The sequence below is a fragment of the Colossoma macropomum genome, unplaced genomic scaffold (genome assembly GCF_904425465.1).
Source record: "Colossoma macropomum unplaced genomic scaffold, Colossoma_macropomum, whole genome shotgun sequence".
Classification (NCBI taxonomy): domain Eukaryota; kingdom Metazoa; phylum Chordata; class Actinopteri; order Characiformes; family Serrasalmidae; genus Colossoma; species Colossoma macropomum.
The window spans coordinates 3957602-3973150 of NW_023494799.1; the positions used below are offsets into that span (position 1 = coordinate 3957602).

Consider the following 15549-nt stretch of genomic DNA (forward strand, 5'->3'; position numbering starts at 1 on the left):
TTATATTTTCTATCCAAAAGCATCAGTAAATCTAGACGAGTCTTCTGAGTTTATATATGTAATGCAGATGATAGATATAATAAAATAGTGATAAATCTAAAAAAAATAAGTTTTCTCTTGGGGACTATTTTGCCTCACAACACCTTGCATGCTCTTTCATAAATGGATGAATGGGAAAAAAATATGTTTTAGGCTAAAAGCTTATCTCAGAACTGGACGTCTGGTTCCTATCACCACCACTGTAAACAATTCTGATTCAAGAATGGAGCATTTCACACCAAACCACTCTGAATGACTTTGTTTACATCTGAACAGCGTTACACTGAAACTTTGAAACATCAGTTCCTCTTTGAAGTGTAAGAGTGATGAATGGAAGGGAGGAGTCACTGACAATCCTTAAAGTTTAAAGGAATACACCAAAGTTTTTACTGTGATCTCTATCTGATGTGTCTGCATCATATGGGTGATTAACATAGACGGTCATTTCAGTGGACCTCCCTTGGCTTAAAGCAACTGCCCATTGGCTGCTATTGTAAGTATGTTTTAAAAAAATTTTTTCTGTTCTTTTCTTAGCGTTAGGAAAACCATTGGAAAATATTATCTGCGCTAACTGACCACACAACACAGATACAGAAGACAGAGGTGAGGCTGAAAAACACTGGACTATTCCTTTCAGGTGTTAAATCAGTTAAGAATATTCCACTGGCAGCAGGTTAAACAGAACAGAATGGGCTGTACTCACACAAGCTGAATGAACACTGGTGTCACTCCCTCCAGTCTTTCAGCGCTGAGTCCGCTGCTGACCACAGGTGCAGGAGGTACACAGCAGCCTCTGTTCTCTGTGATGGACTGTGACTGTGAATTTTCAGTCTGTATCTAACTCCACATGATGACACCAGTTAACATCTGATATGTCCAGTTTATCTTTCTGCTGCTTAGTATGTATCCATAGTTGTGCTGTCCAGTTCTTCTTGGCCTCTCAATAATGTCTTTTTAAATCCTCCAAAGCTCTTACTTTTTAAAAAATACCCGTTGTTTTTTGCTGTCCTTGATGTGTCTGCTCTCTGGTCCTTGGAAGGAAATAAATAGTGGCTCTGTTACTTCACAACTTCCTCATCTTCTGGCTTGGAGCACTGCAAGCTCTGAAATAGTTTTTCCCCAGTGAAAACCTTCAAATCTCATAGGATAGGTTCAGGCACTTCAGCATCTTAGACACTAGAGGGCGCTCAACTACAAAAAACTACACCCCTCCTTTCAATATGATATTTAAAATTTAAAGACTAATATTTCTGATACCAATAATGACTCTGAAAGTGTTCTTGTGCACACAAGGGGAACCCTTTGTGATTTCTAGAGTAAAATTGGCATTGTGTTATAAAACTACATTCAGAGCCTTTAAACTGACACCTAAACTGACTGTTTGGTAGAGCTTCATATGAACTGCTTTTATAAAGAATTCACTTTACAGAGACATTCAGACTCACAAAAAGATAAATATTCAGCTCAGTGCTCAAGGCAAGCCGAGTTTATTTATATATCACATTTCATACACAAGGCAATTCAGTGCGCTTCACTAAACTAAAAGCAAAAGGAGCATCAAAAGGAAACATAAAAAGAAAGATCTTAAGAATAAAAAAGTACAAAATAAAAATCTTAAAAACATAATTAAAAAAGTACAAAGTGCATAAAGTAGAAAACATAAAAGGGAATTAAAACAAAATGCATAAGTGTTATTAAAGTTATCTTATTATGGGTAAAGTGCAAATTAAAGAGAAATGTTTTTAACCTGGATTTAAAAATTGCTACATTTGGGGCACATCCATGATGTGAAATACAGGGGGGGTCTGAGGGGTCCAGGACCTCCTGGTTAACCTTATGGACCCCTTCATAGTCTCTAAATCCAAATTCTCCAGGGTCACTGAAAACAAACTTACTATCACGTTTTGCTGTCCATTAGGGAAAAATAGACACTCAAATGCAAATTCAGGGAAAACTTGTTGTTTAGCTGCTTCACTTACAATCAGCTTCTGTCTTTGGTGTTCTTAACTACCTAAGTCCAAAAACTCACCCAGTTTCCCTGGAGTTTGGTGTAAAGAGTGACTGTTCCTCATTTCTCACACTGAAGACAGAGGAGGAGATGAGGAAGATCTCAGTAAATGTGAGGAAGAGCACAGAACCACACTAAAACAGAGACTTTCTAGAAGAAGAATTGCTAAACCAATCATTTTGTTGCCATTAAAGCTGACATCAGCGCCACTATGGTGAGTTAGCTGCCAGCCAATGCTGGAGTCGCCAGCCAACATAGGACCCCCCAACCACCAAGGGCTATTCTGCACACTGGGCACATCTAAGGTCTTCTGGCACTTTGTTCCTGTTGTATACAGCATAACAGCTAAATGCTGCTTCACCGTGCTTAGTTTGGACCAGGGATGGCACCACGCCTCCAAAAGTGGTGGGGCAAAACATGTTTAATAAATAAATAAATAAATAAATAAAAACGAAACCGGCTGGATGAGTGACGAAATGCAATTAGGCCACTGACTAAAATTGCCTTGTTCATGTTATGCTAATCACCTGTCTTTATAAACCTATTCAGAGGTGGGTAGTAACTAGTTACAATTACTCAAGTACATGTACTTCACTAAAATATTAATGGATTTTTACTCTCCTAAGTATTTTTCAAATCATAATACTTTTACTTCTGCTAAATTGAGCAAAGGAATCTATTTACTCTGTTACATTTTAGCCACTCGTATGTAGTTACTAATCCATTATTTGTGTTTAATTTCAATGTATTTTGATGGTGGCAGTATTTGTACTACTTTGTGGTTGGTTACATATCTGACTTTAGAGCTTCTGTATTTTAGACCAAAGAATCCCCAAAAGAGAAGAAGAGAGCTGCACAATCTTCACTTGCTATGCTGATAAATGCTGGATATAGTAAGAAGTTCCACTGTAGTACTTAGTACTTAAGTGAATTTTCAACCTTCTTCTTTTGTATTTCTACTTTATTTTTTTGTGGGGGGGGGCGCTTTTACTTTTACTTAATTATTTTATGCAAGTATCAATACTTTTACTAGAGCATTGACTTAGACTACTCCTCTGAACCTGATCATGAACAGTCTCAGTGTTAGTTTTGATGCTGCTTCAGTAGGTGCAGCCTCAGATAGCAATACTTAGCATCTCTGAAGAACATCAGGCTGTTTTCATACCCAGTTCATTTTCTAAAAACTGCACCACATTTTGATTTTTGTGATATTGTATCTCTTTCATTTGGTTCGAATTGTGGACTGCAAGGGCTAAAGTGGACTGAATTACAAACGTGTGTGTTTGTTTATTGATCAGAAGTTTGCAGGGATACTTCATGCAGTCTAGTGAAAGCGGAGGTCTTTGTGTGCGTGTTCTCAACTCAAAAAGTCGTGGGGCGTCACCACAGGACTTCAAAAAAGGGGTGGGGCAAATGCCCGCTCGCCACCATGGTTCTGGTGGCCCTGGTTTGGACTGACCTGATCCATGGATCTAAAGGACCCACTCGGTTTATACTCTTTAAACGTATCAGAGATGTATTCTGGGCCTGAACCATTCAGTGATTTATAGATGACTAGTAGCACTTTAAACTCAATTCTGTAACTAACTGAAAGCCAGTGTAAAGATTTCTCCAGGTCCTGGTTAAAACTCTAGCAGTAGCATTCTGAATGAGCTGCAGCTGTTTAATGGTCTTTTTGGGCAGTCTAGTTAAGAGACCATTACAGCAGTCCACTCTACTTAAGATAAAAGCATGGATGAGCTTCTCTAGATCTTGTTTGGACACAAATTTGTTTTATTCTGGCTTTATTTTTAAGATGGTTTTGGTGACTGTTTTGAAATGGCTGGTGAAAATGAGATCTGACTCTATTAGAACACCAACAATTCTCACAATCTCTATTTTGTCCTCAACTGAAGAATTTTTAAACTTAGGTTAATAGGAATTGGAATTTTCTTTGTGTGCTGTGAGTATTTGTGAGTAAAAGGTGGTATTAGGGAGAGTCTCAGAGCTTGCTGAGCATTTGCTATCTTATGATACTATTGGTTAAAATCAGTGTGCCTGCTGGTGCATGGTGACATCATCAAAAATCAGAGGATGATATAGATGCAGGTCAAAGAGGGACATGGAGTTCTCTCATTGTTTACTTTGGGTGTCTTAGTTAACTAACCCCCTCGTGTGGAGGCCGTACTTTAGCCTGGCTAGCTCTCACTGTGAGTTATTTATATGCTTCTAAGTGGTGCTAAGTTACAGCCACCAAGAGGGAGATTAAAATAATACAGGAGTGAATTCTGTAACTTAAACACACAACTCGGTAATGGAAAAACACTTATGATGTAAAACGTTTGTGGTCCAAAAACTTTAGGGAGCATTTGGATACATATCTGTCTAATTACTGTGAACATTTACAGTTGATATTGCTGTGGGGATTTGAGAACACGACTAAAAGCACAATATACTTGAACCTGTTTAACTACAGCTTAACTACTCTCCCATACACTACACAGTGTACTGTGTATACATTAAATGCAGGACAGCAGACAATAGACAATAAGACAGAGAAGACAAATATGCAGCACATATCAGCAATGTCTGTTTGTGGATTAGCTTTATTCAATGTAAACTCAGTCCCTGGCAGCAGCTTACACTGTCCAGACAGAGTGTACTGTACAAAGCGTGCACAGTTCATGCTTTAGTAATTTCCTCTGGTATTTAACAGCTTGAGTTTTCTGGTTTAGCTAGTTGGCCTTTTGCATAGACCTACAGGACCAGCTGAAAGTTGCTCTCAGACCAGAGCAAAAAGTTAATGCTACACAACATACGCAATACAAAGCATTTAACCTACTGAGGTTCCAAATCTAATCCATTCCCTCAACCACCAGGCCTCCGTCAACCTTGTGTGGAAGCTTGTGCTTTGCATATAGTCCTCATAGCCTGTACAATTCTGGATGAACTGTGTTTTTCTTGATATATTTATGCAGTGGATTCACAGAGCCTAAGACACATTCATAGAGGGGCTTTAAACATTGTGCTTAACAGAGCTTGCAGAGTGCTGTAATTGAATCAATTATAATAAAAGATCTTTAAAGGGATATTCCACTGTTCTTTCAAAATATTTTCCTAATTAAATCATTAAGATGTAGGTAAAATCAATCACAGAGATTTGATGTGAAATGCTCCAGTGTAGAGAAACGTACTGAGTTACCTTTGTTCACAGTGGTGGTGATAGGAACCAGACGTCTGAAGCGCTTAATGCCACTAAAAGCTTCCTTACAGAAAATTCTGATATGAAATAGTTATAAATATGCTGCTTGAAGCTCAAAACATTTTTATAATAGTTTTGAGATAAGCTTTTAGCCTAAAAACTTTTTTTTTCAGGAGAGGTACACGTAAGGTGTTGCGAAGCAAAATACATCGCCAAAGAAAACATTTTTTTCAGAGTTACCACTGTTTAAACATTACTAACTTTATATATAGAAATTCAGAAGACTCGCATAGGTTACTTGGTTATTTTGAATCCTACATAAAATGCATATATTTGTGTTGCACACATTGTGACCTTCTGGTTCCCATCACCACCATTGTAAAGAGTCTGTGAGTTTCTCAACAATGCATAATTTCACATCAAAACACTCTGAATGACTTTGTTCACATCTCAGTCAATGAATTATGCAGAGATTTTCACATATTGGTGGAATTCCACTTTGAGTTTAACATAGAAAATTTCACTGGAAATTAAACCAGATGTTGGAAAAATGTACTTTTAAAATAAGATTTTAAGGGCTAAGGGCATTAGTAGTTTATGCCATTATGGTGCTGAGAAACAAAACGTGTTAGATGGGATGTGGTCAGTAGGCCTACAGACCTGTGTCTATAAACAGTTAAATTGTAAAAAAAAGGGTCAAAGTCACATGATCAGTGAGGGCTACGCCGAAGAACCGATTCTTTGAAGAGCCGATGAACCACAAGGCTCGATTCCTCAGGCTTCGAGTCTGTACTTCGGCTCCTACATTTTCAACGTACAACTGAACCGAGTCTTTTTTGACGAGTCGATCCGACTCCCACCGTTCACTTAAAAAAAGGAGTCGGTTCGAAAAGAACCGATCGTTTGCGAGCGAATCTGTGCCGGTGGCGGCGGGGAAGCTGCCCAAAATGGCTGCTAGTCACTATTACGGGTTCCCTCACGGCGCTGCCGGCCCTCAATACAGGTAAAACACACCGGCACGGACCGCGAGTCGGGCGGCTACGTTCGCTCAGCCGCCCGCTGAATCGTCCCGGTTGTTCATTCGCCGGTGGGCAGAGCCGAGCGGTTTAGCAGAGCGGGTCGCTATGCTAAGCTAACAAGCTACATCCAGAAAGTCAGTAAGGTTAACGTTACCCGACGAAAGCTCGCTGCTAACCGCTCACATAAACCTCCCGCAGCCCTCTAAAAATGTCCTTTCTCTGTCTTGTGTACTTTTATTTGGCTTTCCAACACTCTTGTGAAGGAATTATGACTATGTATGAATGTTTGCTAACCTGGTTTTGTGAGCTGCAGGAGCTTGTTTGAGGGTTTAGCCTAATGGAAGGGCTCTGCTGCACAAAACTGCTTTGATTTAAGAAATGTCACTCATTATGTGCAGCACACGGTTTTAAACATGTTATAAAGGCATGTTCTCAACTACCACTTCATCTTAGACACGAAAAATACTCCTTTAGCCAATGTTGTAACGAGGGCATGGATGCACAGTAACACTGACATCACTTAGGCTAAACTCCTAAAAAAGATGGTTCATAAGAAGGTGGTTTAGTCAAGGCAGTGAGTCAATCAGTGTTTAGAGGCATGAGTTCTATATAGAACCATTTCGTGCTTAAATGGTTCTTTGCATGGTGAAATGGTCCTTCAGACTGATGGAGGATAGGTTCTATATAGAATGCATGGAGAATGTATTGAAACTGGTTCTTTGGTGCTACAAAGAACCATAATCAACACATTCTCCATGCATTCTATATAGATGCCAAGCCATTTAAGCATGAAATTGTTCTATATAGAACTTCTAAGTAGAACCATTGCTTTTACTAAAGAAGCCTTGAAGAACCTTGTTTTTAGGAATGTAAAGGAGGGACTTCTGCAAAAACTGCTGTAATTTCAGATATATTAACGTTACTCGTTATGTTCAGCACACATTTTTGAATATGTTACCAAGGCATGTTCTCAACTACAGCTTCATCTTGGACACGAGAAATGGTTCTTTAATGTTGGAACGAGGGTATGAGTAAGGGTAACACTGACATCACTTAGGCCAAACTCTTAAAAAAGATGGTTCTTCAAATGTTCTTTAGTAAAGGCAATGAGACAATGAGTTTTTAGAACCATGGGTTCTATATAGAACCATTTTGTGCTTAAATGGTTCTTTGCTTAAATGGTTCTTCAGACTGATGGAGGATATGTTCTATGTAGAACCTTTCTGAAAGTGGTACTATATAGTACCAAACATGTTCTTCTGTTGTTACAAGCTTTTTTGGTGCTACAAAGAACCATTATCAACACATTCTCCATGCATCTGAAGAGCTATTTCACCATGCAAAGCCATTTAAGCATGAAATGGTTCTATATAGAACTAATGCTTCTAAATAGAACCTTTGCTTTTGCTAAAGAATTGTCTTTTTTTAAGAATGTAATGGAGGGGCTCCTGCAAAACTGTTTTAATTAAAGAAATATTACTCGTTATGTTCAGCACACATTTTTGAATATGTTGCCAAGACACGTTCTCGACTACAGCTTCATCTTGGACACGAGAAATGGTTCTTTAATGTTGGAACAAGGGTATAAATAAGGGTAACAATGACACCACTTAGGCCAAACTCTTAAAAAAGATGGTTCTTCAAATGTTCTTTAGTAAAGGCAATGAGACAATGAGTGTTCAGGACCATGAGTTCTATATAGAACCATTTTGTGCTTAAATGGTTCTTTGCATTCGTTCTTGAGATTGATGGTGAATGTGTTGTACATGTTTCTATATAGAAAATGGTTCAGTAAGTGATATTAGTGTTGATGTGCATCCTTGACATGTTTTTTAATGTTGGAACAAAGTCAAGGATGCACATTAACACTGATATCACTTACTGAGGTTCTTTGGCAAACTGAGGTTTTAAGATCCATTATCTTGTAAGGGGCAAGATAATAATACCAGGTTGTGAAAACATGACAGTATCTGCTAAAAAAGGGCAGATTAGACAGAACATACAGATGTTGAGGGTTTTGAAATTAAGAAATTAAGAAGTGTTCTTAATTAACTATAATTCATTAGTTAGACGCCCCATATCCTATATTTTTCCTGTATTATGTCTCCACTTATAATTTTGTGTACCAAAATAAATTTTTACACAACCGCCTTCCAGCCTCTCCTCATCGCTTACACTCTTAAAAAAGAAAATGGTTCTATATGGAACCATGAACAGTCAAAGAACCCTTTGCATGATTTCCATGATGCAAAGACCCCATTAGAGTTCTTCAGATTGATGGAAAACGTTCATGAATGTGCTATAGAGGTTCTGTATGGAACCTTTTTGAAAAGGGTTCTATATAGCACCCAAAAAGGGTTCTTCCATTGTTACATTATGGCTTAAGTTGTTACAATATGACATTTTATTGTGGGTGCTGTGTAGAACCATCTACAGCACATTCTGAAGAATCCCTTCATGATGCAAAAGTGGATGATTCTATATAGAACCCTTTTAAAAGTGCTTCTATATAGCACCCAGAAGGGTTCTTCTCTTGTCACAATGTCATGTTGTAGCAATAGTTATACAGTAACAACAGAAGAACGCTTTTCAAAAAGGTTCTATATAGAACAATCTATAGCACATTCATGCACATTTTCCATCAATCTGAAGAACCGTTTCATGATGCGAAGAACCCTTCAATTATGCAAGCGTTCGTTGAATGTTCATAGTTCTATAGAGAACCATTTTGTTTACTAAATAACCCTTGCATCATCTCTTTTAAGATCGTAGAATTAAACAGGCTGGTTTTGCTGCTGTGACTTTAAGACCTATCTATGTAAATGAGCTCTGAATTTGGCTGTTCTGATTGGTTTTCCTGTGTTGTGCCTCATTCAAAAAGCAGTCAGGGCTGAAAGGCTCGTTATAACTTCAGTGTGAATGGGCGGGGCTGAACTGCTGTAGGCTGAATAGGCAGATACACCGATCAGGCATAACATTATGACCACCTCCTTGTTTTACGCTCATTGTCCATTTTATCAGCTCCACTTACTATATAGGTGCACTTTGTAGTTCTACAGTTACAGACTGTAGTCCATCTGTTTCTCTGATACTTTGTTAGCCCTCTTTTAGTTTGTGTTGCACTGGTACAAGTGGATCAAGTGCTGCTGGAGTTTTTCAACACTGTGTCCACTCACTGTCCACTCTATTAGACACTCCTACCTTGGCAGTCCACCTTGTAGATGTAAAGTCAGAGACGATAGCTCATCTGCTGCTGCACAGTTTGTGTCGGTCATCCTCTAGTCCTTCATCAGTGGTCACAGGACGCTGCCCACAGGACGCTGTTGACTGGATATTTTTGGTTGGTGGACGATTCTCAGTCCAGCAGTGACACTGAGGTGTTTAAAAACTCCAGCAGCACTGCTGTGTCTGATCCACTCAGACCAGCGCAACACACACTAACACACCACCAACACGTCAGTGTTACTGCAGTGCTGAGAATGATCCACCACCCGAAACAGTACCTGCTCTGTGAGGGTCCATGGGGGTCCTGACCACTGAAGAACAGGGTAAAAGGGGGTTAACAAAGTATGCAGAGAAACAGATGGACTACAGTCTGTAACTGTAGAACTACAAAGTGCACCTATATAGTAAGTGGAGCTGATAAAATGGACAATGAGCGTAGAAATGAGGTGGTCATAATGTTATGCCTGATCGTTGTAAATGCAGAGGGGCTGTTTTTCTTATCACAGAAACTCTTTTATTTAAAAAGAAAAGGGTAGAAAATGTGATTTTCCAAGATATGGACCCTTTAAAACATGAGAGGACTGGTTAACAGAATGCTCCCTGGCTCAGTCACCATAAGCAGCTCTAATGATGTCTGAACCTTTCTTTTCCTAATATTGCATGTAATTTTTGCCAGGGATCATCAGTGAATGATGTCATTGTGATCAGTTCACATTCTTAATCAGATGAAACAACTTTATTTGCAAGTCTTAGACTTTAGAGTCTGCTCATCTAGGCACGCTCCGATATGGGAATCGTGGCCCGATTCCCACATCTGAAATTGTTTATGTACATATCTGCCAATTCTGATGTTGATACCTGAACACTTACAAAATTCAAACTAGAGCCACCTGAATTGCTATTGTGGATGGATATAATGTGTATATCTGTGGGGCTACAAATGCATTAAAATGAATTACATACAGATAGTTTAGTGCAGTTTTTTCAAAGTAAATTATCTGCTGATGCTGGAATGACTGTCGTCATGCATCTCTTCTTTTATTGCTTTAGTCTCTTAGTCACAGTTTTAAAAAACATTTGTTCTTGAAATTTCATTGCTGTTTAGGTGTCAGTTTTTTCCATTTTGATTTTCCTCCATCATGTGACCTTGGCATTGACAAAATTTCATGACAAATGGACCAATTAGAAATGCTTCAACAATTACTTGGGAATAAATCTTACATTACATTAACTTGCAATAAAAATAAACATTTTACCTTCTCTTGTAAAGTTACCATTTTTGAGGTGCTTATTTGTTTGGACAGCAACAATATGATGATGTAATGGGGCTCTCAGATTGAAATGTAGTGTCCTTGTGCTAAATAATGATCGATAAAACTATTTATCTAACTATCTATCTGAGCTATAAGCAAGAAGTAGGGAGGACGCACCTGAATGCCTAGTTTTGTTCAAAAATGGCATTTTTTTCCACTTAACTGAAGTTGTTAAACCCTTAATTTTCCTATTGTAGAAGTTTCTAGGCTGTAATTTATTTTTGCTTTGAAATAGTATGTCACTCTGACCTGTTCTGACCTCCCTCAGCACCCAGCCACCTCCCACGTACTCCCATCAAACCACTGCCAGTTACAGTGTCCAGCCTGCCCCTGGAGCGGCCCATGCGGTCACAGCGTCGTATGCTCCTGCCACCGTGCAACCCACCCGGCCGGTGGCATCTGCAGCCTACCAAACCTACCAGGCCCACACAGGTCAGGATTACGGTTACCGTCAACAGGAAACGGCCCCTCAGCCAACCACCACGCCTCAGAGCTACCAGGTTTTCACAGAAGCGGTTAGTTTCATTTCATTATGTTGAGCCAGCAGTACATTTGTATATGTGTGTATGTATGTGCATCCACTGATATTTGTAAAGCCAAGATAATGGTAATGGTGGTAGATCTTTATTCGTTTTACTGTCTTATAAGATGTGGTTATGCTGGTTTTTGTCCCTGTAGTTGGATATTTCCTGTGTGTGTATCAGTGTGAATGATTGCTCGATTGCTAAAATGCCTGTTACCCTGTCAATTGAAAAATACAGGAGAACTACAACTACGGACGGCCAGTGTCAGCCACTGCTGGTTATGAGAATAAACAGTACTATCAGGCGAGCATCGCACCTGCTGAACGCACCCCGACTGAATCCTACTTTCAGCAAGGTGATCTCCTATTTTAATCCTGCAGTCAGTGACTTAAAATGTTTACTTTCTGATTACACTGAAAAGTATAGTGAGATTTCTGTTCAGTTAATTGTCCGATTAATTTGTAGAAAATAGTTGGATCTCACTTAAAAATTGCAACAACAAACCAGTGTGAAAGATTAGTACACTTCAGGGCCATATAATTCAGTTAGACCAATCTTGCAATAATAGTACATGTGTAGTAAAGGATATTTTTCTGACATGATTAGTAAATGTAGTAATCATTACAGTAAATCATCATGTAAAAACGTAAATCATTACGGTGATTTTTGTGTCTAACAACATCCCTTAATGATGGTATAATCAATGTAACACACCTCCAGTAGGCTTTTGCTTTTTATAAAGTGGTGGTAAAATACATTGAGAACATATTCCAAGGTTTAATTATTTGTCAATAAAGATCTGTAATCAATTCTTCTGCCAAGCTGTGTAGTTTAACAGTAGTCAGTGGTTGCCTAGCAACACAACGGTCAAAGATTATACAATGGCACGATAGACCTCTGAAGTTGTGCGTCGTTCTGTAGTAGACATCATGCCCATGTTTGGAACTCAGCGTGGCATTTTTGAAAATCGCCACTGTCACACACTGTTCCAAACACAATACGGTTTATCCTGCATACATTCCCCCCTCACTGAGTGTTAGACCCAAAATATACTTCACGCAAGGACGTGAACGCAGACGATTCGAGCTACGCAGGTGGGGTTCGCATGTGGTTGCTTTCAAAAGTGTGTCATGACGCATTTCCTAGCCAAGCGCAAGCTGCATTCTGAGCATTACAGCAAGGGGCGCTACAATGACCGCCAAGCCAGTTCAAGCAGTCTTGTACTGCCAGCGTGCTTTCTCAGCTGCCACAGCAGACGAGCCTTTGAGTCTCACGCGAAGATGATTACATAGATGTAAAAAATATGATACGTTATCTCCTTTCCATTCCAACCGAAGAGGTGAAGCAGCTCACTCTCCTCTGCTAGTCCACGTTTATCTGTTGAGGCTGTTGGAGTAACTGTAGATTCCTCTTTGATTTGTCCTCTATCGCCCCCTTCAGTTCAGTGAGTGTTTTAACCGGCACAGTAATATAAGAGCGTACTTGCATTGATTGTTTCTTACTGGATCCTCTGAGTTCCGAGAGTGTTTAGTAGTTTAAATACAAATAATGCTACATACATGCTACAGACAAGTTAACTTTCCTGCGGGTTGGAATAATGTTGGGCCTCCAGTGACGTTCGCAGCAGAAATGTTTATATGGCCAAACATATTGGCTTTGGAACATTTTTGTTTAGCATAGGCCAGGAAAACGCCTTTATTTTCCCCTATAGAGAAAATCTGCTGAGACTACTTCCTACTATGGGCATGATGGTGATATTCAGAGGTCTGTGGTTTTTAATAACTTGGTGCGCTGATTTTGTAGTCTATTATCCATAAGCTGAGTAGTTTATAACAACTATTATTGTGAAAACTCATTTTGGAGCCATCTTTTGTTTAAGATATTATTTTAAATATTTGATATATTTCATAAGATATTTTGTAACTGTTACATTCAGTCGTAGTTCTGTTGACTCAATGTTTGTTACTATTCCTTCAGGTCTAAAAAGTGGTTATAGACCTGCAACCGCTGCATACAGCCAGCCTGCTCCTCAAAGACAGGTCACATCTCTTAAACCGCTCCCTCCTGTCAGCTCTGTGTCCACCAGCTACAACATCTACTCAGCCACAACCAGTGTACAGCAGCAGCCAACCCCCATATCCACTTACACCCCCAGCTCCTCCTCCTACAACTCCACAGCTGCCACTTCTTACTCTGGTAAGTGGGGGCTTTTTTTCCTGGCGTGTGTTCCAAATATCTCCTAACGGTATTATCTCACACTGAGTGCCTTTACATGCACAATAATAATACAATCATTAAAGGTTATCAGTTGTCAGAGTTGTCATGCAATTAGCACACTACAATATTTTCAGACTGCTATCGGATTTCAAGAAATCCAATAACCTGGATTTTAGCCCAGTATTGAGGTTTTTCAATACCTCATACTGTTAATCTGGTATTTTTAGTCTTCCTACATCACGCTAACATAACAGAGAAGAGCTTCCCTGGAAACACTGTAGACTTAATTCAGCTCTACACCTGCATTGCCATGTCATAAAACTACATAATTAATAATACTGTTGTGTTTTCTATTTTGGCAATACATTTGGCACTATGCTGCCTTTCAGAAGTTTGGCATCACTGTCATATTAACAATATAACAGTAATACACTGCTGTCAGAATAAAACCTTGTATCTCCATAATGATAACCTTACAGGAGAAGGAAAAACATACTTTGCTTTTAATGTCAGTCAGTATAATCAGACCTTTTTCAAAGTAATTGGTCCATTCATCATGAAAGTTACAGACAACGTAAAAGGCAGTGGGTACTTTCAAATTATGTCAGAAGCTGAAAAACGACAACAATGGAGATATGAGGTTTTGACAGCAGCGAGTAATTTACGAGGGTTAAAATATTACAAGCTATTGGCCCAAAGGATTAAAGATTATGATCTTATTAAATGATATATAATGTACTGTTATCAAAGTACTTAATATTTTTGTTAGTATCCACTGAGATATGATCTGCACTTTTTAAGTCTAATGAATTCTGGATTTTTTTTAAATTAATAGTTTAATTCTTAATGTTATGCAGTTTTTGCAGCCATTTTAGAACCATCAGTTCTGTTTTTCATTCTGGACACATCTAATTTTTCCTGATTTTTTTATTTTGTGTCCTGCGAGTCATTTGAAATCTGTGAAGTTGGACAGGGTTAAAATATTAGAATCATTTTATGCATTTATCTACAACCAAATTAGTTTCATGTTATTAAAAAACATCTGTGCATTTATTCATGGGTTGCGTACATCATACATTTAAAAAGAAATCTTGTCATTGACTCACTCATTTAGGCTCTTAGTTTTTCCATTTCAGATTACCTAAAGGCATGTCAGTATGAATTATTGCCAAAATCACATTTTGTCTGGTTATCAGATTATTCTGTACATGTAAACATACTCAGTGTTGGACTTAGCGTTTCTCTTTTGTTTCGACTCTCTTCTGCATCTCTGCAGGTCTCAACTACTCCACTTACGAATCTAGCGGCTACACTTCCACCTCATCATACTATCAACCCTCCCAACAGCTGGGACCCCAACAGACCCCCACCCAGGCCCCTTCCCATCAGCCTCAACCTCCACAGCAGCAGACTCAGCCACCTGCTAAGCAGCTCACCAGCGCCTCTTGGAGCAACACAGGGAACAGCATGGTCACTAGTTCAGCTATCAATACATACAAGAAGCCCATGTTCCATCAGAATAAGGTCCAAAAGCCAAAAGGCCCTCCCAAGCAGCCTCAGCTGCACTACTGCGACATCTGCAAGATAAGCTGTGCTGGGCCACAGGTGTGCATATATTCTATACAGATTTCTCAGGTCATCAGATGCATGTGTTCCTGTATTTGGATGCTTTGTAGAGTAGATGGCCAGTAATCACATAATGCTGGTACAGACACAAGATTGCAATGTTGGCTGCTTTGCTAAGTGCTGTTGCTCAGCCGTGCCAGATAAAGAGCCTGTATCATGGAAAGCTGAAGTTTAATGTAGTACGTAAACACTGAGTTTGGATCAGATCAGATTTTGTGAGTAATCCAATCAACGTGCTTACATGCACTTGAGTGATCAGATAATGGGGAAACTCCGGGTCTAAATGAGTCAGACAGTAATAGGATTTCTGCTTTAGAACCAGCCAATAAACTCACAGAAAAAGACGTGACGTAATGTAAAACTCAAACTTCATGATGCTCCTTTTTTTTTTTAAACA

General features: G+C 39.1%; 1 protein-coding gene across 1 annotated transcript in view; it reads left to right on the forward strand.

Annotated features, from left to right (window-relative positions):
* The first annotated feature begins 6127 nt into the window (after window positions 1–6127).
* zfr2 (zinc finger RNA binding protein 2) overlaps window positions 6128–15549 on the forward strand; it is a 36497-nt gene continuing 27075 nt past the window's right edge. The window contains exons 1-5 of the mRNA XM_036586717.1: window positions 6128–6231; window positions 11054–11300; window positions 11547–11664; window positions 13287–13505; window positions 14803–15131. Coding sequence (XP_036442610.1) covers window positions 6176–6231; window positions 11054–11300; window positions 11547–11664; window positions 13287–13505; window positions 14803–15131 — 969 coding nt within the window. The 5' untranslated portion in view covers window positions 6128–6175. The remainder of the gene's footprint in view (window positions 6232–11053; window positions 11301–11546; window positions 11665–13286; window positions 13506–14802; window positions 15132–15549) is intronic.